Source organism: Chrysemys picta, chromosome 6, assembly GCF_011386835.1.
Source record: "Chrysemys picta bellii isolate R12L10 chromosome 6, ASM1138683v2, whole genome shotgun sequence".
NCBI lineage: Eukaryota > Metazoa > Chordata > Testudines > Emydidae > Chrysemys > Chrysemys picta.
The window spans coordinates 127,711,986-127,736,452 of NC_088796.1; the positions used below are offsets into that span (position 1 = coordinate 127,711,986).

General features: G+C 50.1%; 2 protein-coding genes across 9 annotated transcripts in view; one reads left to right on the top strand and one right to left on the bottom strand.

The window, feature by feature from the left end:
* RNF170 (ring finger protein 170) overlaps window positions 1–6,285 on the bottom strand; it is a 47,947-nt gene extending 41,662 nt beyond the window's left edge. For 2 of the 8 annotated variants that reach the window (XM_065549814.1, XM_065549817.1), the window contains exon 1: window positions 5,911–6,065. In XM_065549814.1, coding sequence (XP_065405886.1) covers window positions 5,911–5,998 — 88 coding nt within the window. In that variant the 5' untranslated portion in view covers window positions 5,999–6,065. Of the gene's footprint in view, window positions 1–375; window positions 476–5,910; window positions 6,067–6,204 lie in introns of those variants that run through there. The other 6 variants (XM_065549816.1, XM_042859154.2, XM_065549818.1 and 3 more) reach the window with 6 other exon arrangements.
* The window catches only part of HOOK3 (hook microtubule tethering protein 3), a 113,533-nt gene continuing 95,047 nt past the window's right edge, over window positions 5,982–24,467 (top strand). Inside the window, 3 exon segments of the mRNA XM_008172652.3 lie at window positions 5,982–6,144; window positions 6,147–6,208; window positions 24,184–24,269. Of these exon segments, the coding sequence (XP_008170874.2) occupies window positions 5,997–6,144; window positions 6,147–6,208; window positions 24,184–24,269 (296 nt within the window). The 5' untranslated portion in view covers window positions 5,982–5,996.

Genomic DNA, 24,467 nt, shown 5'->3' on the forward strand with positions numbered 1-24,467 from the left:
TAAACAAGACTTTATCAAGAAGATATAAAGCAATTTTAAGAATGAGAAAAATATCTGACAAATTCCTCCTTTAAAAAGCATGTGCACAAACATGGATACATGTTAGGATACAAAATCCAATCCTGTCTTTAAAAAGGTAGATGTTATTAAAAACAAAAAGGAAGAAAATACATTTGAAAACTCAGGCTATTGCTAGGTTTAAAAAAAACCACTTACAAAAATGAAGCATCAAGAATAACCTTTTTGAGGTCCAGCTTAAAGGTTACAAGCAAAACAAAAGCATTTGGGGTTAGCACAGAGGAGTCCACAAGCCATAAAGAAATAAAAAGAAATAACCCTAATCGCGTCTTCATAGACATTTCCTGATTTACTTACATATCTGGGGGTTTCAAGGGAGTAGTTTCTAGGTAAGATTCAGATGATTTTTCATACTTGGCCCCAAGCTTCTTACAGCATAGTTCCAGCCCTGTCTCTGCTTCTCCCGGAGAACAATAGACAGACAAAGGGGAAGTTTTTCCCCAATTTTAAAAAGTCTAGCCTTCCCATTGGCTCTTTTGGTCAGGTGCCCACTCCCTTCCTTTTACCTATGCAGGGTGACTTTTTAACCCTTTACAGGTAAAGCAAGTAGAGAACAACTACTAAGAGGGATTTTATAGCTAAGTGGTTGGCTGGATGTCCATAAAAGGGAGCTACCCCTCCCTCCCCTTTCATTTATCACAGAACAATAACTCAGCCTCCCTGAAACAAGAATCTACCCTCAAGCACTTAAATTATCTTAACTGGTCATTTCCACTATTTATGTAAAAATATTTCTTCCACATTTTTGAAAACATTTCTTTATTGAAACGAGCAATACAAAGACTATATAAATGTCAAGCATCTCTTTGATTTGACAAGCTATGGGTCAAAACCTGCCAACACTACCAATATAGTGTTCAGCACTACTATTAACGGTAGTTCTGCAACACTACCAATATAGTGTTCAGCACTACTATTAACGGTAGTTCTGCGGAACTCAATAGAAATACACAGGCTAATAAGGCCAAGAGCCAGTAGTGGTTATAAGGGGCATGCTCTGTCAAAGTCAAAAGTTGAGTGTGAGCAAGGACCTTGGCTCTTTGAGCTCCACTGGCTGGGAACCTAGTTTCTCAGAACAGCTGACATACCAAATCAACCAAGCTGGAGTTCTGAGCTGTACCATTTTAGGCATCAACATTCTCTAATTAATGTTTATTGACTAGACTGAGAGATCAAAACAAATAACCCCACAGACCACATTTTCTTTTTTCAAAAAAACAAACCAACCACTTGTGTGTTTGGATCCAAATTTCATTCATAAACAGGGAAAAGAGGCAAGAAGGGAGCAGAACAATACAGTGTATGTGGGGGAGAGAAATGAGCAGAATAGGTGGCAGGGTGGCCAAGTAAATGCATTGGTGATAAAGACCAGGCTCATACCAGGACCTGGGGGCCCAAAGCAGGTGGGGAGTGCCTGGGTTCGCACTAGAATGCAGGGGCCCACGAGGGCCACAGAGGTGTGTGTGGGGCAGGGCCCACCCCAGGGCCAGGCACCCGAGGTGGGTGTGTTTGGTGGCGGGGCTGCACCAGAGACCAGGCGCCCAAGGAATGTGTGTCTTGCGGGGGAGAGATAGCTAAGCTCATCCAGGGGCCAGGCGCCCGAGGGGGGTATGTGTGGTGGGGCTCGCCACGGGGGCTAGACACCCAAGTGGGGGGGTGTTTGGTGGGGGAGGGGTGGCTGGGCTCGTCCCGGGGCTAGGGGCCCGTAGGGAATGTGTTTAGTGGAGGAGCCAGGCGCCCCGGGGGGGGGGGGTGTGTTTGGTTGGGGAGGGGTGGCCGCGCTCGCCAGGCGCCCCGGTGTGTGTGTGTGCGCGCGCGCGCTTGGTGGGGGAGGGGTGGCCGGGCTCGCCAGGCGCCCCGGGGGGGGGGGGGGTGTTGGGGGGGGGGGTAGCCGGGCTCGCCAGGCGCCCCGGTGTGTGTGTGTGTGTGGGTGTGTGCGCGCTTGGTGGGGGAGGGGTGGCCGGGCTCGCCAGGCGCCCCGGGGGGGGGGGTGTTTGGTGGGGGGGGGTGTTTGGTGGGGGAGGGGTGGCCGGGCTCGCCAGGCGCCCCGGGATGGGGGGGTGTGTTTGGTGGGGGAGGGGTGGGCGGGCGCCCCGGGATGGGGGTGTTTGGTGGGGGAGAGGTGGCCGGGCGCCCTGGGGGGGGAGGGGTGTTTGGTGGGGGAGGGGTGGCCGGGCTCGCCAGGCGCCCCGGGGGGGGAGGGGTGTTTGGTGGGGGAGGGGTGGCCGGGCTCGCCAGGCGCCCCGGGTGTGTGTGTGTGTTTGGTGGGGGAGGGGTGGCCGGGCTCGCCTGGCGCCCCGGGGGGGTGTTTGGTGGGGGAGGGGTGGCCGGGCTCGCCAGGCGCCCCGGGGGGTGTTTGGTGGGGGAGGGGTGGCCGGGCTCGCCAGGCGCCCCGGGATGGGGGTGTGTGTTTGGTGGGGGAGGGGTGGCCGGGCGCCCCGGGATGGGGGTGTGTGTTTGGTGGGGGAGGGGTGGCCGGGCGCCCTGGGGGGGGGGTGTTTGGTGGGGGAGGGGTGGCCGGGCGCCCTGGGGGGGGAGGGGTGTTTGGTGGGGGAGGGGTGGCCGGGCCCGCCAGGCGCCCCGGGGGGGGAGGGGTGTTTGGTGGGGGAGGGGTGGCCGGGCTCGCCAGGCGCCCCGGGTGTGTGTGTGTGTTTGGTGGGGGAGGGGTGGCCGGGCTCGCCAGGCGCCCCGTGTGTGTGTGTGTGTTTGGTGGGGGAGGGGTGGCCGGGCTCGCCAGGCGCCCCGGGGGGTGTTTGGTGGGGGAGGGGTGGCCGGGCTCGCCAGGCGCCCCGGGGGGTGTTTGGTGGGGGAGGGGTGGCCGGGCTCGCCAGGCGCCCCGGGGGGTGTTTGGTGGGGGAGGGGTGGCCGGGCTCGCCAGGCGCCCCGGGGGGTGTTTGGTGGGGGAGGGGTGGCCGGGCTCGCCAGGCGCCCCGGGGGGTGTTTGGTGGGGGAGGGGTGGCCGGGCTCGCCAGGCGCCCCGGGATGGGGGGGGGTGTTTGGTGGGGGAGGGGTGGCCGGGCGCCCCGGGGGTGTGTGTGTGTTTGGTGGGGGAGGGGTGGCCGGGCTCGCCAGGCGCCCCGGGGGGTGTTTGGTGGGGGAGGGGTGGCCGGGCTCGCCAGGCGCCCCGGGATGGGGGTGTGTGTTTGGTGGGGGAGGGGTGGCCGGGCGCCCCGGGGGTGTGTGTGTGTTTGGTGGGGGAGGGGTGGCCGGGCGCCCCGGGGTGTGTGTGTGTGTGTTTGGTGGGGGAGGGGTGGCCAGGCTCGCCAGGCGCCCCGGGGGGGGGGGGGGAGTTGAGGGGGGAGGGGTGGCCGGGCTCGCCGGGGGTGTGTGTGTTTGGTGGGGGAGGGGTGGCCGGGCTCGCCAGGGGGGGTGTGTTTGGTGGGGGAGGGGTTGCCAGGCGCCCCGGGGGTGTGTGTGTTTGGTGGGGGAGGGGTGGCCGGGCTCGCCGGGGGGGGGGGTGGTGTTTGGTGGGGGAGGAGTGGCCGGGCTCGCCGGGCGTCCCGGGATGGGGGTGTGTGTTTGGTGGGGGAGGGGTGGCCGGGCGCCCCGGGGGGGTGTTTGGCGGGGGAGGGGTGGCCGGGCTCGCCGGGCGCCCCGGGATGGGGGTGTGTGTTTGGTGGGGGAGGGGTGGCCGGGCGCCCCGGGGTGGTGTTTGGCGGGGGAGGGGTGTCCGGGCGCCCCGGGGGTGTGTGTGTTTGGCGGGGGAGGGGTGGCCGGGCTCGCCGGGCGCCCCGGGATGGGGGTGTGTGTTTGGTGGGGGAGGGGTGTCCGGGCGCCCCGGGGGTGTGTGTGTTTGGCGGGGGAGGGGTGTCCGGGCGCCCCGGGGGTGTGTGTGTTTGGCGGGGGAGGGGTGTCCGGGCGCCCCGGGGGTGTGTGTGTTTGGCGGGGGAGGGGTGTCCGGGCGCCCCGGGGGTGTGTGTGTTTGGCGGGGGAGGGGTGTCCGGGCGCCCCGGGGGTGTGTGTGTTTGGCGGGGGAGGGGTGTCCGGGCGCCCCGGGGGTGTGTGTGTTTGGCGGGGGAGGGGTGGCCGGGCGCCCCGGGGGTGTGTGTGTTTGGCGGGGGAGGGGTGGCCGGGCGCCCCGGGGGTGTGTGTGTTTGGCGGGGGAGGGGTGTCCGGGCGCCCCGGGGGTGTGTGTGTTTGGCGGGGGAGGGGTGTCCGGGCGCCCCGGGGGTGTGTGTGTTTGGCGGGGGAGGGGTGTCCGGGCGCCCCGGGGGTGTGTGTGTTTGGCGGGGGAGGGGTGTCCGGGCGCCCCGGGGGTGTGTGTGTTTGGCGGGGGAGGGGTGTCCGGGCGCCCCGGGGGTGTGTGTGTTTGGCGGGGGAGGGGTGTCCGGGCGCCCCGGGGGGGTGTTTGGCGGGGGAGGGGTGTCCGGGCGCCCCGGGGGGGTGTTTGGCGGGGGAGGGGTGTCCGGGCGCCCCGGGGGGGTGTTTGGCGGGGGAGGGGTGGCCGGGCTCGCCGGGCGCCCCGGGATGGGGGTGTGTGTTTGGTGCGGGAGGGGTGGCCGGGCGCCCCGGGGTGGTGTTTGGCGGGGGAGGGGTGTCCGGGCGCCCCGGGGGTGTGTGTGTTTGGTGGGGGAGGGGTGGCCGGGCACCCCGGGGGGGTGTGTGTTTGGCGGGGGAGGGGTGGCCGGGCGCCCCGGGGGGGTGGTGTGTTTGGTGGGGGAGGGGTGGCCGGGGTCGCCGGGCGCCCCGGGATGGGGGGGGGTGTTTGGCGGGGGAGGGGTGGCCGGGCGCCCCGGGGCGGTGTTTGGTGGGGGAGGGGTGTCCGGGCGCCCCGGGGGTGTGTGTGTTTGGTGGGGGAGGGGTTGCCGGGCGCCCCGGGGGGGGGTGTTTGGCGGGGGAGGGGTTGCTGGGCGCCCCGGGGGGGTGTTTGGCGGGGGAGGGGTTGCCGGGCGCCCCGGGGGGGTGTTTGGCGGGGGAGGGGTTGCCGGGCGCCCCGGGGGGGTGTTTGGTGGGGGAGGGGTGGCCGGGCTCGCCGGGCGCCCCGGGATGGGGGTGTGTGTTTGGTGCGGGAGGGGTGGCCAGGCGCCCTGGGGGTGTGTGTTTGGCGGGGGAGGGGTGTCCGGGCGCCCCGGGGCGGTGTTTGGCGGGGGAGGGGTGTCCGGGCGCCCCGGGGGGGGTGTGTGTTTGGGGGGGGGCCGGGCTCGCCAGGCGCCCCGGGATGGGGGTGTGTGTTTGGGGGGGGAGGGGTGGCCGGGCTCGCCGGGCGCCCCGGGTTGTGTGTGTGTTTGGTGGGGGAGGGGTGGCCGGGCTCGCCAGGCGCCCGGGGGGGGTGTTTGGTGGGGGAGGGGTGGCCGGGCTCGCCAGGCGCCCCGGGGGGGGGATTGGCGGGGGAGGGGTGTCCGGGCGCCCCGGGGGGGGTGTGTTTGGGGGGGGCCGGGCTCGCCAGGCGCCCCGGGATGGGGGTGTGTGTTTGGTGGGGGAGGGGTGGCCGGGCTCGCCAGGCGCCCCGGGGGGTGTGTGTTTGGTGGGGGAGGGGTGGCCGGGCTCGCCAGGCGCCCGGGGGGGGGTGTTTGGTGGGGGAGGGGTGGCCGGGCGCCCCGGGGTGTGTGTGTGTTTGGCGGGGGAGGGGTGGCCGGGCTCGCCGGGGGGGAGGTGTGTTTGGTGGGGGAGGGGTGGCCGGGCTCGCCGGGCGCCGCGGGGGGGGGTGTGTTTGGTGGGGGAGGGGTGGCCGGGTGCCCCGGGGGTGTGTGTGTGTTTGGTGGGGGCGGGGTGGCCGGGCTCGCCAGGCGCCCCGGGGGGGGGGTGTTTGCGGGGGGGGTGGCCGGGCTCGCCAGACGCCCCGGGGGGGTGTGGCCAGGGAGGCCGGGCTCGCCCCGGGGCAGGGGTCGGTACCTCTCTCCGCTCCTGACTCAGCCGAGGCCTCCCCGCGGCCGGACTCCGGCCCCCGCCCGCCCCGTGTGCGTGAGGCGCCCTGGCGCATGCGCGGCGGCGGCGGCGGCGGGGGGAGCGGGCGGCTCCCGGCGGCCCCGGTGACGTGTCTGCGCCACAGCCCGGCCCGGGGAAGCGGCGGCGCCAGCGACTCGGCCCCGGCAGCGGTGTCCGGCGGCCGTGCCCTGCTGCGCCCGCCCGCAACATGTTCAACGTGGAGAGCCTGGAGCGCGCCGAGCTCGGGGAGAGTCTGCTCACCTGGGTGAGTCCCCGGCGAGCCCGGCCCGGCCCGGCGAGCCCCGAGCCCCCGCGGCCTGCGGCACCGCCCTCCAGGCACTGCCAGTGTCCCGGCTCCGCGCCACGGGCCGGGGGCAGCCTCCGTGTGCAGCCCCCCCACACACCGGGGGGTGTCAGCCTCCGTGTCCGGCCCCCTCCCACCGCCGCCCCGGGGGGTGTTAGCCTCTGTGTCCGGGCCCCCCCTTCATGTTCCCTCCATCCCTGTGGGGTTTCAGTGTCCGGGCCTCAGATTCCCCCATGCCCCTTAGTGGGGTGTCAGTGTCTGGGCCTCCTCTTCAGATTCCCACCCCATCCCCCAGTGGGGTGTCAGTGCCTGGATCTCCTCTCCAGATTCCCACCCCATCCCCCAGTGGGGTGTCAGTGCCCCGTCTTCCTCCCCAGATTCTCCCACCCCCAGTGGGGTGGCAGTGTCTGGGCCTCCGTTTAGTTGTCGGGCCTGGGACCTCAGTGTCTTCCTTAGGTCTTCCCTCCCAGTTGTGCCTAGAAGGTATTTTTGAGCCAACATTACCCTTGCCTCTTAATTCCCCCTCCTTCCCCCCAGTCCTCCCTTCTGACTTCTTCCCCCCCACCCCCATCACTGTCCAGACAGAAGTGTCTCTTCTCCATTTGGTCATACCCCCCCATGATGTATTTTGATGTGCGTGCTCCCCCCACCCACCCACCGGGGCATCACATTGGTGCCAGGACCTCACACCCTCTAATATAACACTAACACTCACCCCCCACCCCCGCCTCTCTGTCTGTTTTCACTGTCTGTGCTAAGAAATCCAATCCTATCAACATATGGAAATGGAGCTAACCAACCTTAACTGTGTCCTGTATTGACACCATGAGGAAAAACAAAGAATACCCCCTAGTATAATTTAAAAATCACTTTAATTTAATCTGGCACAGCACATACTAAAAGGTTCAAGTTAAGGTTGTTTCAGTGTTTTAATTATGCATTTCTGTGTTTGGATTTCTCGATTTCCTGGGTTTGTAATGCTTGTTTTTGGTGTAGCTATTTCCACCTTTTCATGTTCTCTGTATGTATAAATATCTTCTGTCTGGGTGTTCCATTCTATGCATCTGATGAAGTGGGCTGTAGCTCACGAAAGCTTATGCTCAAATAAATTTGTTAGTCTCTAAGGTACTGTTCTTTGTGTGGATACAGACTAACACGGCTGCTACTCTGAAACCTGTGATATTCCTTTAATGTGTGTTTTACCCTTAGTTATGGGTACATACTCTCAATCTTAACTGCAATTAAACATAATTTTTATCTGGAAATAGTGTTTTTGTAACTCAAAAACACATGCTACCATGTGATATCTCCAGTGAGTTGAGTATCAACCTTAAACTTACATTTTTATTTTAACTTCTGTGATCTGATTCACCAGTATGTTCTGATTATTGTGTTGCTCTGGAGCCTCATAAAGCAGGTAGCACTCATTTAAGATGAGTTTACAGGTGCTTTGCATAACCAGAACAGCGCAAAGTAGCAGGAGTGCACTGGTGAATCTGACCTTTAATTTGCAGGTGACTTATTGGTTTAGTTATCTGGAGTTATAGGCTAATTGTTTGGTTTGTATTTTGTCATTTTAATTTTTTACACATATATAGGCAAAACTACAAGGTAAACTTCCAGCATATGAAACTGTCATAGCTGAAAAGGAAGATATTATTCATTTCTTAAAAATGTTGGTTGTGAAACTCTGGAGTCAGACTGGGCAGCAAGGGGGTGTAAAATAGGAGAGGGGATTACTGGGGATGTGGGGAAATGGCACAAAAGAGTTCTCCCATGAAGTTAAAGTGGATAAGCAGGGATATATAGGGAGCAGAGGGATTTAGTGGCATGGTAGTGGGGGGAGGCCAGGGGCTGTGGTGTAGGACAGTTAAGTGTAGTGTTGTGTTTTTGGAAAACCAGGGGTATACACTTGGCAGGAATCTGGATTGGATAGCCCAGGCAATCTTTCTTCATTGACCTCTTCAGATCTCTGCTAGTGCACATGGCCATTTTTTCTCCCTTTGGCTCTCTACAGTGCTGTTTTCTGTGGTTGGGGGGACCTGAGGGGGTGCAGGGATTCAGGAGGAGCTAGTTGGAATGTTGGGGGGGAAGCAGGTATGTGCATGAGCTTGGGGAAAGAAAGGTGGTGTGCGGGGGTGGGAACCATGTTAAGAAGACCAGTGCTATGAAAAAGGGAGGGCCTGAGATGGGGTGGTGGATGGAGACCAGTCTCGGAGTGTTTCTGTACTTTCAGGACTCCCCTGTGCTCCTACTTCAGCTGCCCTGGCAGTGCTACCATAGTGCATGGTGGAGCTAAAACAGCAGTGCCACAGAGGAGCATTTCAAGCATTGATGCCTACTAGCATAGGGCCATTGAACTATAAAGAGCAATGGCGTTTGGAGACAAGCAAACCACTGAGAACTCTTGCTATGACTCTCCTCTTTCCTAAGAGGAAGTTGTCTGATATCATGGTTTCCCCAGCTAACAGTGACCTGACTATTGACAACTGTTTTTGAGCAACAGTCCACAGTCATAATCCTAGATCCTACAACTCCAACCATGCAGGTGGACCTTTAACCCCCATTGTATGAGGGGGCCACGTCGAGGGAGAACACAGTATTCCACAAGCCAAACGTTTCATGGACCAAGTATATAAATATCCCTGCTGGAGCAGTCACACAACCAAGAAAGGGGGGAAAAAAGTTTGTTTTGTTAGCAGAACTATTTGCAAATAGCGGTTAAATAGCATGGTAGTTACAACATTTTGTTTATATTTGTAATTCTTAGTTGGATGTGCAGTTTTCTATGCTGTTTATCAGTTTTAATATTTTTGTATCAAGGGGGTTTTGAAACTGACTCAGGATTTAGAGTACCTCACCTACATTATGGCCCCAACTGGTTTTAAAATATGTTTAGTTGAGCTGGTTTAAAAAACAGAATTTTGTGTAAGGGTGTATGGGTTTTCAAAGCAGACCATTGTTGATCCCCTGGTGAAACAATTTTTTAGAAGTCTTTGAGTCAGTTGCTGTCATTGCCTGACTTTTTTCCAAAGCCCCATAGCTATTCTTGGGAGGTGAAGTTGCTCATCCTCTTTGTCAAAAGAGCTATTAGCTACTTCTTAGAGAAGACTAAGGTGTTTTATGCTAGAGAAGTTGACTGTTCTAAGAACTTGTTTTACCTCCTACAGTGCTTGTGAAACATGTCACATTCATACACAAGTGCTTCAACTGGTTTTCTGGTGTTCTGAGAAGCAGTTGGAGAAGACTTGGATTTCAGCATATTTGAGAACCTGTTCAAACTAAACTGATAAGTCTGCTAATGTGGATGCAAGCAACCCAAAACTGCTCCTCCCACTGCTAACCCACCATGTCTCTATTCTGTTTCATAGTGAGATATCCCTTGAGCCTTTTACTTACCACAGAAACAGGGGTCTCAGTTGTGGAATCTTTAAAGTTATTTATTTGTAATTTTGCTGCTTTGAAAATTCCCGTGGGGTTCCCTATCACAGCCTCACCTGCCATCAGACTTCGGGGGTCTGTTCTAAGCTGGGGCCTTGTTCTCAAATTCTTGTTTATCTCCATTGGAGAGCATTGTCAAATGTTCTCATTGAGAGTTGTGTATTATACCCCTTCCCCCACCCTGTATCTGTCTTGTCTATTTAGATTGGGGCAGAAGCCATCTGTGTTTATACAGCACCTAGCACAATGGGACCCCATTCTTGGTTGGCCTCTGGGAATTACCATAATAAATATAATTAATAATATTAAATTTTGACTCAATACCTGGGGGTGCTCTCTACCCCATGTAAGTTGCAGTCTCAGTGTAACATATGTCCAGAAAAAAGAACAGGAGTACTTGTGGCACCTTAGAGACTAACAAATTTATTAGAGCATAAGCTTTCGTGGACTACAGCCCACTTCTTCAGATGCATATAGAATGGAACATATATTGAGGAGATATATAGGGGGGAGGGATAGCTCAGTGGTTTGAGCATTGGCCTGCTAAACCCAGGGTTCTGACTTCAATCCTTGAGGGGGCCACTTTGGGATTTGGGGGCAAAATCAGTACTTGGTCCTGCTAGTGAAGGCAGGGGGCTGGATTCAATTCAATTCAATAGTATTCTCACACTTCTTATCAACCTGTCTGTACTGGGCTAGCTTGATTATCACTTCAAAAGTTTTTTTTTTACTCTTACTTAATTGGCCTCTCAGAGTTGGTAAGACAACTCCCACCTGTTCATGCTCTCTGTATGTGTGTATATATATCTCCTCAATATATGTTCCATTCTATATGCATCCGAAGAAGTGGGCTGTAGTCCACGAAAGCTTATGCTCTAATAAATTTGTTAGTCTCTAAGGTGCCACAAGTACTCCTGTTCTTTTTGCGGATACAGACTAACACGGCTTCTACTCTGAAATATGTCCAGAGTGTCCTTTATCTGAAATTTTTAAAGGCTGCTACATATTTAAAGCTCAATTTCATAAATCACCATTTTCTCGACATGGTATCAACAACAGATGCTGGTTTTGGGAAGGCCTTGCTGCAGTCACTGTTTAAGCAGCAGGAGTCCTCAGAAAGGTCAGTGCTAGTTAGTCTTCTGTGGAGTCTGTGTGGAGACGTCATGACAGAGACGTACTTTACCGTCTTTCCTTCACTCTGCTGTGTAGCTCAGATACAAATAGTGTTTCAGTAGGTAGAGAGGACCTTAAGGAGTGGTTAGAGGAGTTGCGTGTTTATAACCTCAGTGGTGGCATTACACTTTTCTGTGATATGTACATTCTGTAAGCATTACTACAGATCCAAGATCTCTGTACTCCCTTCCTCTATTTTGAGGGTGCCTCTGGCCATTTTTCTGGTCTCAATTCCTAGTATCCAGTTTGGCTCTTCCTCTTTCGTGGATGGTGTAGTTCCCCCAGTGCAGATGCCCTCTGTCTTCCACGTGGTGCCCATTCCTCAAAAGAGAGGTATGTTAGTGTTTCTTTATGGATCTAGACCATACACCTGGGTTTCTTCATTCAGCCTCAGTTCCAGGGCTGTCCAGGTCAGTCTTGGGGCCGTATGGGATGAGCTTGGAAGTTCATCTGCGCAGCTCCTGAGAGATAGGGACTTTGGTTCCTCCATGTTGTTCACTTGGGTTCCACTAGAAGCTAGTTGTTCAGGCTGCTTCGTGTAATTTTTTGTAGGCTCCCTTTCCGAAGGCGGTCAAAGCTGCTAGAGCTGACTGGTGAAACTGCTTTCCCCTCCCAAGCACTTCATTAACTCCTTGCTTTTTATGCAGCCCTACTTGATCTGTATGTTTCCCCCCATTTAACTTAGATTGGTAAGGACCTCTTTCAACATCCTTGGCATCGGAGGACTGTAATGGTATGTCTACACGACAGCTGGGACTGAGCCTTCCATCCTGGGTAGACAGACACATTACTGGCGTAGACATTGTGGCACAGGCGGCAGCACGGTCCGTCTGTCTGAGTACGGATCCAGGGGGTTGGGCAGTCTTGTTCTCCGACAGCTAATCCACGTCACAGCATCCACACTGCTATTTTTAGCATGCTCGCTCTGGCAGAGGACCGCGTGTCTGTCTACCCAGGCCGGAAGGTATGATTCCAGCTGCAGTGTAGACATACCAGAAGAGGCCAGCTGAGAACCGGCTTCTTTATACTCACTTCTCTGCCCCTTGTAACAGGGCTAAGATGCAACTACCACCATCCATGTTATCTCCCATTTTGGAACTTCAGTTATTGCTGGCCAGCATCCACAATGACTTGCCAATAGCTGATATGAATCTGTCCTTTGACCACAAAGTTGCAGTGTTTTCTCTTTCTCCTGATAATCTGCATCTCTCACCTCCTGATGACAACAACTTTCAGGGAGTTGCTGGTTTGGTTGAGTGACTCTTTAGAGCTGGGTACAACAGCCAAGAAAAGACTTATCTTTTGATAAATTGTAGTTTAAGGGAAAAGGAAAAGTGACCTCGACTGTCAGTTAAAGTTTGTTGAACACTGGTCAAGGTATTTGGTGGATTCCAGCATCTGTGTCTGCTGTCACTAAAGAGGCAGATAGTGTGAACCAGGCCCCAAGCAGCTATTCCTATACCTGTATCCTGGTTCTGTAGTGCAGAGATGGGTAACTTTAAGGTAGTAGAGGGCCACAAAATCCCCTAAAATCCTTTGCTGGGCCAAACATTTTTTTTTTTAGAGCAGGGGTGGGCAAACTACAGCCCAGGGGCCGCATCCGGCCTTCCAGACATTTTAATCTGGCCCTTGAGCTTCTGCTGGGGAGCAGGGTCCAGGGCTTGCCCCGCTCCAGTGCTCCAGCCGGAGAGCGGGATCGGGGATTTGCCCCACTCCATGTGGCTCCCAGAAGCAGCAGCATATCCCCCCTTCGGCTCCTACACGTAGGAGCAGCCGGGGGCTCTGTATGCTGCCTCCACAGCTCCTATTGGCTGGGAACTGCGGCCAATGAGAGCTGCAGGGGCGGTGCCGGTGGATAGGGCAATGTGCAGAGCCACCTGGCTGCACCTCCATATAGGAACTGGAGTGGGGACATGCCGCTGCTTTTGGGAGCTGCTTGAGGTAAGCGCCGCCCAGAGCCTGCACCCCGACCCCCTCCCACACCCTAACCCCCTGCCCCAGCCCTGATCCCCCTCCTGCCCTCTGAACCCCTCCGTCCCATCCCGGAGCAACCTCCTGCACCCCCAATACCTTATCCCCAGCCCCACCCCAGAGCCCACACTCCCAGCCGGAGTTCTCCCCGCACCTCAACCTCTGCCCCAGCCCAGAACCCCCTCCCACACCCTGAACTCCTCATTTCTGGCCCCACCCTAGAGCCCGTATCCCCAGCCAGTGCCCTCACCCCCTCCCGCACCCCAGCCCCAATTTCGTGAGCATTCATGGCCCGCCATACAATTTCCATACCCAGATGTGGCCCTCGGGCCAAAAAGTTTGCCCACCCCTGTTTTAGAGGATACATATTGCATAACTCAGAAATGTTTGCTACACTACAGCATGTTAGCATACAGTTAACGGTGTATTACCAATATAAAACTGAAGTGGTCTTAAATATAAAAGTCTCATATAGCACAACCTTTATACAATAATTAGAAAATAAACAATAAAACCCTACAACAGTTTAAACACATTTTTCACTAACCTTTTATTCACTGTGCAGAAGAGCCAGGGTTTGGTAAATGAAAATAACAAAAAAACAAACCCATCTTAACATTTTTTCTCTGCTGCTTATCATTGTGACAGTATCTTGTCAGTCAGTGCGAAACTTAGAGTGAGCCTGTATGCACACTGAGGTGCATATGTGTATCAATTTTATTGCATCCAAGCTGCATAAGATGGAAGTGTTTCATTTGTCAGTTGGTTCCTTTCCTTTGATTTCATATGAATCAGTCTGGAGAAGTCACTTTCACAAATCCCAAAGAGAGAGCACAATTTCAACACCTACTTTCTCAGATTTGGGAAATGGGACTCAGTAAGCAGTTTCCAAAACTGAGTGTCCCTTTTATTCTTCTCTGCAACAAAGAAAGGTTCTGCAGTTCGTACAGTTGTAGTTGCAGTTCAGAAGGCTGGTCATTGACAACAGCTGCAAGGGGATCATTAAAAAGCATCAGATGAGGTTGAAAACTTTCAAAATGCTTAAAATGTTCATTGAAATTGAGCAACAGCATTTCACTGTTAGTATTGTTCCTGCTAAACTCTGATTCGCACTCTTGCAGTTCTGATGTATGTGCATCACATGTTGTAAAGTGGGCAAATTCAAATGTAACGGGTGAGTGTTAATAAGTGCGAGCTTGCTTCAGAACCCATCCACATGAGCAACGAGGTCTGATGCAATCTAATCGATGTCTTGCAGTTGCAGATTCAAACAATTCAGGTTATGTCTCTCAAAAATGCTGTATAACACAGAAAAACTGAATCTTCCAGTTTTTCCTGAAACTTCGTAGTATCAGAACTCTGCCTTTCAGAAAGGTGACACTCTGTGTTTTTTGTTGGAAAGAATCTCACTAGGCATTTTCCATGGCTTATCCATCACACTTCTCTGTATAGCTCCAAATTGTCCTACTATGCATCCACTTCATCAAGAAAAGCTACTAATTAGTGATGGCTGAGTGATCTGTTTGCACCTCGTATCACGTTTGTAACTTTCATGACCACATTTATGATGTGATTAAAATACAGCGATTTTCCACACAGCGACTCTTGATGAATAGTGCAGGGCAGAGTTGGGCAGTGCTTCAATAAACCTGGAAACCCAGCCCTTGAGTCATGCATAGCAGGTGCTCCATCTGTTACAACCACCAACAACTTTTTACAATCTCCAAAACCTGCAACAGCTTCCTGAAGCACACCAAAAATATCTGGACCCTTTGTTTTGTGTAATGAGGCTAATTTCATGAGTTCTTCATGACATGCATGTTAAAATTACTATCAGTTGTCCATATGTATATCATAGCTGACTTACATTTGACACAGCTGAACTGTCGTCTAATGCCAAAGAAGAAACAATCAGGCATGATTTTCTTTAACTTTCCTTCTACGTGTTCATGGATATGTGAAACTCTTCACGAAACTGTCCATAGCGATACTGTTTTAAATTTCTTTTTTTTGCCATTTTGTCATCACCAAACGCCTTTCCCATTTGCACTGCACATTCTTTCACTCTTTCACTCTCATGCAGTGGCTTTCTAGCCCATGCCATCTCAAGAGTGGCAAGATATGATGCAGTAACACCCAAAGTTTGTACTGGGGTTACTCTAGCAAAACAACTCTGCTGCTTTAAAACTTTGCCTTTTAGATAAGCCACAGTGGCTTATCCCTGCATGTATTTCATTATTTGCTTTGTGATTGGTGCTGTGGTGATTTTTCAAGTGATATTCATTTGTCATTGTCATGACTTGCAAACATATGGGGCATTGGGGCTTACCTCCATTTTAAGTACAAAGATATTCACGCTCCCACTGTGCATGGGCGACTTAGTGTTCTCTATCTTTCTTTTACTCATGATAAACTGTAAAGGCAGAAGAATCAGCCACTGGTTTCTCAGTGAGCCATTTCCTATCTCACTCATAGCACAGCAGACAGAGTCCTGATGTTTCAGGGTATTGAATTTCCTTGTGTTCAGCATACATGTACCAGAACACTGGAGGATACCTAATGTGACACCAATTTTTTTAAAAAGGCTCCAGAGACAATCCTGGCAGTTGCAGGCTAATAAGCCTAACTTCGGTACCAGGCAAATTGGTTTAAATTATAGTAAAGAACAGAATGATCAGACACCTAGATGATCACGATTTATTAGGGAAGAGTTAACAGCAGTTTTGTAAAGGGAAATTATGCCCCCCATAGCCATTTTTTGAGGGGTTTAACAAACATGTGAACAAGGGTGATCTAGTGGATATAGTGTACTTGGACTTTCAGAAAGCCTTTGACAAGGTCCGTGGGGAGAAGTGAGTAGCAGGGTCCCCTAGGGATCTGTACTGAGACCAGTGCTGTTCAAAATATTCATACACGATCTGGAAAAGGGGATAAACAGGATATAAAACTATTCAAGATATTTAAGTCCAAAGTAGACTGCCAAGAGTTACAAATGGATCTCACAAAACTGAGTGACTGGGCAACAAAATGGCAGATGAAATTCAGTGTTGATTAATGCAAAGTAATGCACATTAGAAAACATAATTCCAATTATACGGACAAAATGATGGGATCTAAATTAGCTGTTATAACTCAAGAACGAGTTATTGTGAATGGTTCTCTGAAAACATCCACTCAACGTGCAGCAGCAGGTAAAAAAGCTAACAATGTTAGGAACCATTAGGAAAGAGATAGGTAGTAAATATAGTAATATACAGTAAATATAATAATGCCACTATATAAATCCATGGTACACCCACACCTTGAATACTGTGTGCAGTTCTGAGGAGAGATTTAAAAGACTGGGACTGTTCATCTTGGAGAAGAGATGACTAAGGGGGCGGGGGGGAAATATGTTGGGGGTCTATACAATCATGAATGGTGTGGAGAAAGTGAATAAAGGTTGTTTACTCCTTCCCATAACACAAAAACCAGGGGCCACTCAATGAAATTAATAGGCAGCATGTTTAAAACAAACCAAAGGAAATACTTCTTCACACAATGTACAGTTCACCTGTGGAACTTGTTGCCAGGGGATATTGTGAAATCCAAAAGTATAACTTGGTTCAAAAAACAATTAGATAAGTTTATGGAGGATAGGTCCATCCATGGCTATTTGCCAAGATGGGCCACGATTGGGTCTCCCTAGCCTATGACTGCCAACAGCTGGGAGCAGACGATGGCTTGGATCTCTTAATGATTGTCATTTCTGTTCATTCTCCCTGAAACATCTGGCACTGGCTACTGTTGGAAGACAGGCTACATGGACCATCGGTCTGACCCAGTATAGCCATTCTTATGTTCTCATTTAAAAAAAACAAAATACAAAAAATTGCCTTCATTTCATCATGGACTTGAGAAAGTTAAATGGTTACATTAGAGTTCAGAGTTTACATGCTGATTTTACCTATTATCCCTGTCCTTCTGTTATTCCTACCTATATCCCTGTAAGACTGGTTTGGGGCTCTCAACGTAGAAGATACATATTTTCATGTAGCTTTCAAACTGGCCTGAAAGTAATTATGCTTTTGTATAGAAACAGTTGTGACCGATATAGCATTCTTGGATCTGGCTTCTATAGAGTGGTGTTCATTAAATATCTGGTTAGATCAGGGGTTCTCAAACTTCATTGCACCACCTGACAACAAAAATTACTACACGACCCCAGGAGCAGGGACAGAAGCCTGAGCCTGCCCGAGCCCCCCCCACCCCGGGTGGAGGGGGGCAAAGCCGAAGCTCAAGGGCATCAGCCCCGGGGCGGGGCGGGGGGGTGCTGTAACCTGAGCCCCGCTTCCCAGGGCTGAAGTCCTCGGGCTTCAGTCCCGGGCGGTGGGCCTTTGGCTTCCGCCCTGGGCCCCAGCAAGTCTAAGCCAGCCCTGGCGACCCCATTTGGGGTCCCGACCCACAGTTTGAGAACCGCTGGGTTAGATAATAGCGTACTTCAGGCATCAGTGTATACATGTGTGTCTATACCAGGAAAATTTGCTTGACCTTCATGGTGACTGGAAGATGTGGGAAAGTAGATTCCGTATATCAGATGGACTTTTCAGTCTTTTGTCTGTTCTCCATGGCTGCATGTGCAAGACAAGACAACAAAGTTCTACTTTAACAAGCAGGAAGGTGCTTGTCTCTGTGACTAGTATCTGGCTCATCGAATTTACATGATGTACCTCCAGCTGGTTGGCAAAGAAAATGTGTTGTCAGATAAGAAAAATCATAGAAGCGAAGACCAGAGAAAGTGGTCTCTGAAACAGTTGATGGTAGAGCTGTTGTTCAGGAGGTGGAGTTATCATTTCCTAGATCTTTGTGTCACAACTAGCAATAGAAATGGTCCACAGTTTTATTTCAGGACAGGAGTGGACAGAAACTCAATAAGATGTGGTCCGGTTGGATTGGAGCAAAGACTATGCTTTTCCACTGATTCCATTGCTTCTGCTGATCAGGAAAATAGAACAAGTCTAGGGTCAAGGATCATCCTGATCACTCCAGCTTGGATCAGGCAGTACTGTTATATGGATATCCCAAGAACACATTTCCTTCTGCATCCAAACCCAGAGACACTTTACTTCATTGTTTGACTCATGGGACTTGGACTACTTCTGGTGAAGCATGAAGCAGCATCTTGCTGCAATTCAAGAAGCTGTTCACCCTGCAATGTAACTTCCCGAAATGGAAATGGACAAGGGTTTCAGTATAGGCATCTAATAACCTGACCCTATACCCTTGCACCCATGTCGTCCATTTTGGAGTATTTAGTATACTTAAGTTTCTCATCCTGTCCTTGTCATTGATCAAAATATATCTGTCTGCTATTTTTGAATACTAGCTTCTAGTTGAAACTGAAAAGCCTTCTTAGTGTCATGGGCTTCTTTGAAGGATTGATGGTTGTCCTTATATGGGCAGACAACTTCACTGATGCGACATCTCAAATTCACCTTCTGAACCTTTGGAAGGGTGCTCTTTATTTCACCTATCACTAAAGGCAGCATTTTCATCACAGTTACATCTGCAAGAGAGGAATGAGTGCATTGCCGCCTTTAATGATTGATCCTTCCATTACTGCATTCCCTAATGACAGAGCTGTCAGGCAAGCTCATCCATTTTTTTTTTTCTTTAAAATAATGCTTGAGTTCTACCTGAACACAGGCATTAGTCTTCTAGGGTTTTTTTTAACCAAACCCTACGTTCCGTGTCCTAGAAGTTAAGTGCATCAAGTTTTGTCCTGTGTAGAGAAGACAAAGGTATTTTGGAAATTGCCTAGATTTTTTTGTAGCCTTAGTGGATCAGTATACGGGGAATGCTGAGTGACTGTCTAGATTATGCACTGGCATGTATGCTTTATCTGTCATGTAAGCCCTTGAGATCTTGGGGCCCACATTGCAGGGTTACTCAGTTTTCCAGTGGGTTCTCTGTTGTGATGGAAACATTACAATCTACAGGGCTGCCTAGCTGGGGTTCTATTCAAAGGTTTACTGAACACTGCTCTCTTGGTTTATCATCTAGATCTGATATTTGCTTTGGAGAACTGTTCTATAATCCTTGTTTAATTAAAATGTCTCAGCTCACCTTTGTTGGGTTGTCCTGTTAACTGGACTTCCATAACTGAGAGTATACAGAAGCAGGCTGCCTTGTAGAAGGAGAGAGAGATTACCTAGTAGTAACTAGTTCTTCAGGAATGTTTACTCCGTATTTTCACATAGCCTGATCATCTCTTCTTGCCCAGAGTTGTCACTTTAAGGATCTTAAGGTTCAGCAGAAGAAACTCAGGTGGTTCACTGAATACCTCTGATCTGAACATTTTGTGCCATGAGAAGGCACTTACATGGTCCTAATAGGCACTCCTTTTCTAGAAAGATCCTGAAGCTCGCTGGCACTTGGAGAAGGGGGTTGATGTGTGGCTGCATGTGAATATGCACAGGCAACACTCCAGAAGAATTAATTGAAACTTTATGAAAAATAATAAATAGAGAATGGTCAAAAAACAAAAAGGAGTAGGCAAAGGCAAATAATATAATAGGGAAAAGTTTAGAATTGGAATATTAGAACAGGCATTGGACATTTATAAGCTAATTATTAAAAAGGAGAAAAGTTGAACTAATAAGATGCATGCCTTGATCACTCTGCTTGCATGTTGTTTTGGTTTTCTGTCTCTTTAAGGGCCTTGTCTGCACTAGAGAAATATACTATTCTAAGAAACATTTGTGGTCTCCCAGCACACTTGTCAAGCATCTTACATACACATTCTCCATACAGTTAAATGTATTCCAAATATCATTTGGATTGGACTTGTGTTCTGCAGATCTACATATTGGTTCAAGCTGCAGCAATTTAGTGGCAGTATGGAGCCAGTGTAGTAGTAAACTAATTCATATTGTCCTTCCACCCAAGTCCCGCCGTGCTCCAGTCAGTACTGAGGTTGTTTGTCTGGTCTACTTTGTGCACCCTACTGCACAGGAGTCTGCTTGACTAGAAGCCATCGACCTGTATAATAGCATGACACAAACCATAGAGCTCAGTGCAGACAGCTTGCATTGCAAACAACTTCTTTCACAATTGCAAGCTTCTTTGATTGTGAACATTGCAAGTGTTACCAGGATGTCTTAAAGGAGAACCTTTATTGACTGTGTTGCTGCCTGGCTCAGATATTTGGGCCCAAATCATCTTATGGGATGAGAAAATCCAGAAGCAGCTGGCCAGTGGTGTTAAATGCTCTTACATACATAGAACCAGTCATCTGCGTGCTTGGTATAACCTGGGCTTATAAGCCATGCTGGGATAAAATCAAAAACCTAAAGTACAGCCTGAAGTTAATGATGACATCAGAAGACTCAAGTCCTGGCATAGAATTTTTCATTTATACAACGGTCTGGCGAGGAGCCTGAAGACTCACTCCTCTGCTCAGCCTGAGATGCTCCCAAACATAATGAAAAAATACTTTGTAGCATGATTATTCAGGGGAGACGAGAACACCATTACCAAATAGGAGGAGCGAGGGTGAGGGAGCCTGACCAGGAGTTGCCCAGATCACAAGATCCATTTGTAGGATGGAGGCCCAGATCCTGAGATGAGGGAGCTGGTTCCTCATGAGGAAGTGGAATCTGGAGATGAGCAAAGCTTTATCAGGTATGCAGCTTACTATTGTATAAAGTACTGATGGGGACTGATTTTTTTTCAGATTCTGGGGCTGAGAGAAATTTTTCTGGCTTCTTATGAATGCATCCTTAATATTTGTGAATGGGCAGATATAGTCTTATGTGAAGATGGAAGTGTCCACCTCACCTTCTTCCTGCTCTGCCAGTCCCCACTCCCTCAACCACTCCCCCCTTCATCTTCTCTGCCATAGTACAAGTAACAGCCCCACAGCAGCCCACTCAAAACAGTTATTCCCCCATAACTGGTCTTTCTTGGAGCCACCCTTCCATTCCTCTCACTTGTGGTACCCTTTTCAGCTTCATGACCTGCCAATTATGGTAAGACAGGAAGTGCTTGACTTGGCACTTACGGCAGCTGGCTGTGCTATACCATGTAGCCACATACAAAAATGGGGATTTTTTTTTTAAATGTCACATGAAACACCAATGGAAAAATAAAAACAGCTGGACCTGTAAGTTGCTGTAATAAGTTAATTAGCGGACGCTTGCCAAAGCATTTACCTTACATTGTATTGACTGGCCCATATGGCACCCAGCCATTTCTATACAGCATGCACAACTTGGCTATCTGCAATCACATTAGCATTTGTCTTTCTAATGAACTGTTTGTATGGCAACTTCTCCAAAGTTAATATAAAGATTTTTTTTTTTAATGCATTTCTCCAAGGTAGCTAACCAAGCCTCACCAATCATGGAGCTTCTCATTGGATATCATCTGCAAAAAACCAAAAACCCTCATTTTCCAAGATCCTACTTTTCTGTAATAAGTAATTTTTTTATACCATTTTGGCATTATGCACTACATATCTCCCTTCCCCGATCTAAAATAGTACCACACCTCTCCATAGTTTTAAGTGTTGTGTGAGAATTGGGAACATATGTCCTTAACATTCTGTGTTGAATGGCTCTGGATTAGTTACTGGAATTTAAAAAAGAGAAGAGGAAGTTTCTTTTGTCTCATTTGTTGACATTTCATGGGATGTGTGAGGGATTGCAGTGGGTGTTAATTCGATCATATCTTGTTTTCTCTGTCAGGGCTTGCTGTCCAGCTGTGCATATTGTCCAGACTCCATGTTGGTGGCACAGTTGAAAAGTTGAAAGGACCAATTCATCAAAGCGCAAAGGAATGTGAACAGAGAATTAGTATGAATTTACCACTTTGAGGAGTGAAAGACGAGGCAGCCCTGAACACACCGGGAAGGCAGGAACAGTTCCAGCAGGAGGACAGAACTCATGCAAAAATATAGACAGCAGAATGCACAGGGAGGCAGAGTTTCAGCAGCCATTATCGAATGACTATTAAAGACACACAAGAAACTGCCTGCTGCTCTGTCCCCACAACTAGAGTCTGCTCCTGCACTGCCATGTGCTGCCCGATACCACGCCCTCCCGAAAGCAAGAGAATACAACTTTTTGGATTGGGACCTACCTCTTTGGCTCTCTCCCAGCCATTCTCCAGACATTCAACCCCTATTTTTGACACAGGGAAAGAAGATTGTTTCTGCAGCTGGTCTCCCTTATTAAAACACAGTTTTGTTTTTGGAAAAAAGGCATTGTTTTTTAATGTTGTTGATACTTAATATAAGGTGCTACTGTCTCCATTATAACAAATCAATAAAAAATATACATAGCATAAATGTGCTAGGTTAACAACAGTGTTGTGCTATCTAGTCCTTCATTCTTCACTGTATAAAAAAGGTATTTTCAAGTAGTCATAAAAAGAAACAAAGCATTAGTCCTTGGTGCCCTCTGTTTCAGATCTGTAGCACATGCTCACCAGAAGTAGTGTTGTCATCGTTCAGCTGCATCTACATGATTTTCTAGCTGTGAAAAAGTAGAGGGCAGGCCGTCTGAGCCACTCTAGTCTTTACTGACCACCTCTCCTTTGTTTTCGCTTATGCTATGTAAAATGCAACAAGCAGATATGATCATGGCAGCATTAGTCATGGAACAGTCAACAGACAATCGACGTCTTGCTTTCAGTATCCCAGAAGCACTCTTCACCACCATCCTGCATTGGCTCAGTGTGTAGTGGAATCTTCTACCTTTGTTTATGTAGTTGGGGAAGTTTTAATGAGCCACGGCAGTACTGGGTAGACAAGATCACCTGGGAGCACAGTGGGGATGGAAACACCCATAATGTCAATATTGTTCAGTGGGAATAGTTTTTCACTTTTCCTGTTTTTGAGAAGTCCAGTGTTTGGTGGTGGGCATGTGTGATTTGTTTCAAGTCCTGGCTTCACGCACTTTTCCAGGCTACTGTATGGCCATGCCCAGGGCTTCCCAGGGAGATACACTATGGACTGCATCGTCATGGAAACAGTTTCCTTCCTGTTATGTATTTCTCGGCTGCTTGTGCTCAGACACGGAATGGGCATGCGGATTCCATTAATGGCTCTGCCAGTTTGGGGAGCCCAGCCACTTAAATTATTTGGTCTCTGGCATGTTAGCAGTCTTGATTACTTGTCCCCGTAACACACACAGTATTTGTTACAGTGCAAACCACCAGCACAACAGCATTCACAATGGACTTCCCAACTGGGTTTTCATCTGGACAGTAGAAAACTAGGTTAGTCAACTTCTGCAGTGTTATGGCTGCTCACTTTTCCATAGTGAAGGAGATCTTTCGTCGTCTGGTACTGCTGTGTCGGGGCAAGCTCAGCACATAGTTCCAGGGAAGTCTCCTTTGATCCTGAAGTTCTTGCAATCTCTTACACAAATATTCAAATGTATATTATTATACTGCACATTCAAAAATGAAACCCTACCCCAGTATGTGTCTCTAGGCACAGCATGTTGACCAAAATGACTGTCACCCATCCACCCTACCTCAGGGGTATATTTCTGTTATGGACTGGAAACCACCACTCACCCCCACATATGGCACTATGGAATCAGCCACATTCCATCCTTCAGTTCTAAGTCAGAGACCAACATCTTGCATCTTAACCTCTATATTTATACCAGAGACTTTTCTCTGTCTAGTTTTTTTTGCCACATCTATTGTAGTAATTGAACGCCTTACAACTAATAGCAAACTAACACTGGCCAGTACAAACCAGCTAGTACTAGCATGATTTCACTCTCATCGCACACTAGGGAGGAGTTAATTGTTCAGAGCGCACACGCGTGTGTGTATATAATTATGTAACCATGGGATGGTGGACGGTCTAGGTGATCAGCATTTTTAATAATCAGGGGTCTTACGTATGTGCCTAAATAGGGATTTAGGATGGTGCTTGAGTGATTTAAAAGCACAAGTTCCACTAACATTCAGTGGGATTTGTGTTCCTGAGTTATTAGATGCTTTTGAATATCCCTCCCTTAGGAATGTAACTCTGGTAACTCATGTTTTGAATATCCTGGTCAGAGCTTGTAATAGAATTTTGGTTGCAACCATATCTGTGAAGCTATGTCCATGGCTCTACAACAAGACAAACCTCAGTGTTGTGGTTCACTAAATGAAATCTAGCACTTGCAGTATTTCTCCCCTGATAGAATTAAACTTGTGCACCTTTGTGTTTTGTTTTGTTTTTCTCTCTGCCATTTGCTGCTGTTTGGTAGTAACAATACCATTGTGTTACTTTTGAAAACTCTTTGATGTGTTAGTAAGAGAGAGTTAAGGCAGGCTAATAAAAAAATGTTTTCTTCCCCCTTCAGATCCAGACATTTAATGTTGAAGCACCATGCCAGACTGTGGAAGATTTAACGAATGGGGTTGTGATGGCCCAGGTGCTTCAAAAGATGTAAGAATAAATTGTTCAATGATTTGTGGATTTTTTTGCATGCAGAATAGATCATTTGTAAATGTGCCCAATTATCTAAATGTAAGTATGTTTTCATCTTAAAAGTTGTCCAGTATCCAGGAAGGACTCAGCCTGCTAAACTCAGTTTGTGGTTTCACCTAAAGCATAACTAACTGTTATTTGAAAATGGAGAAAAAC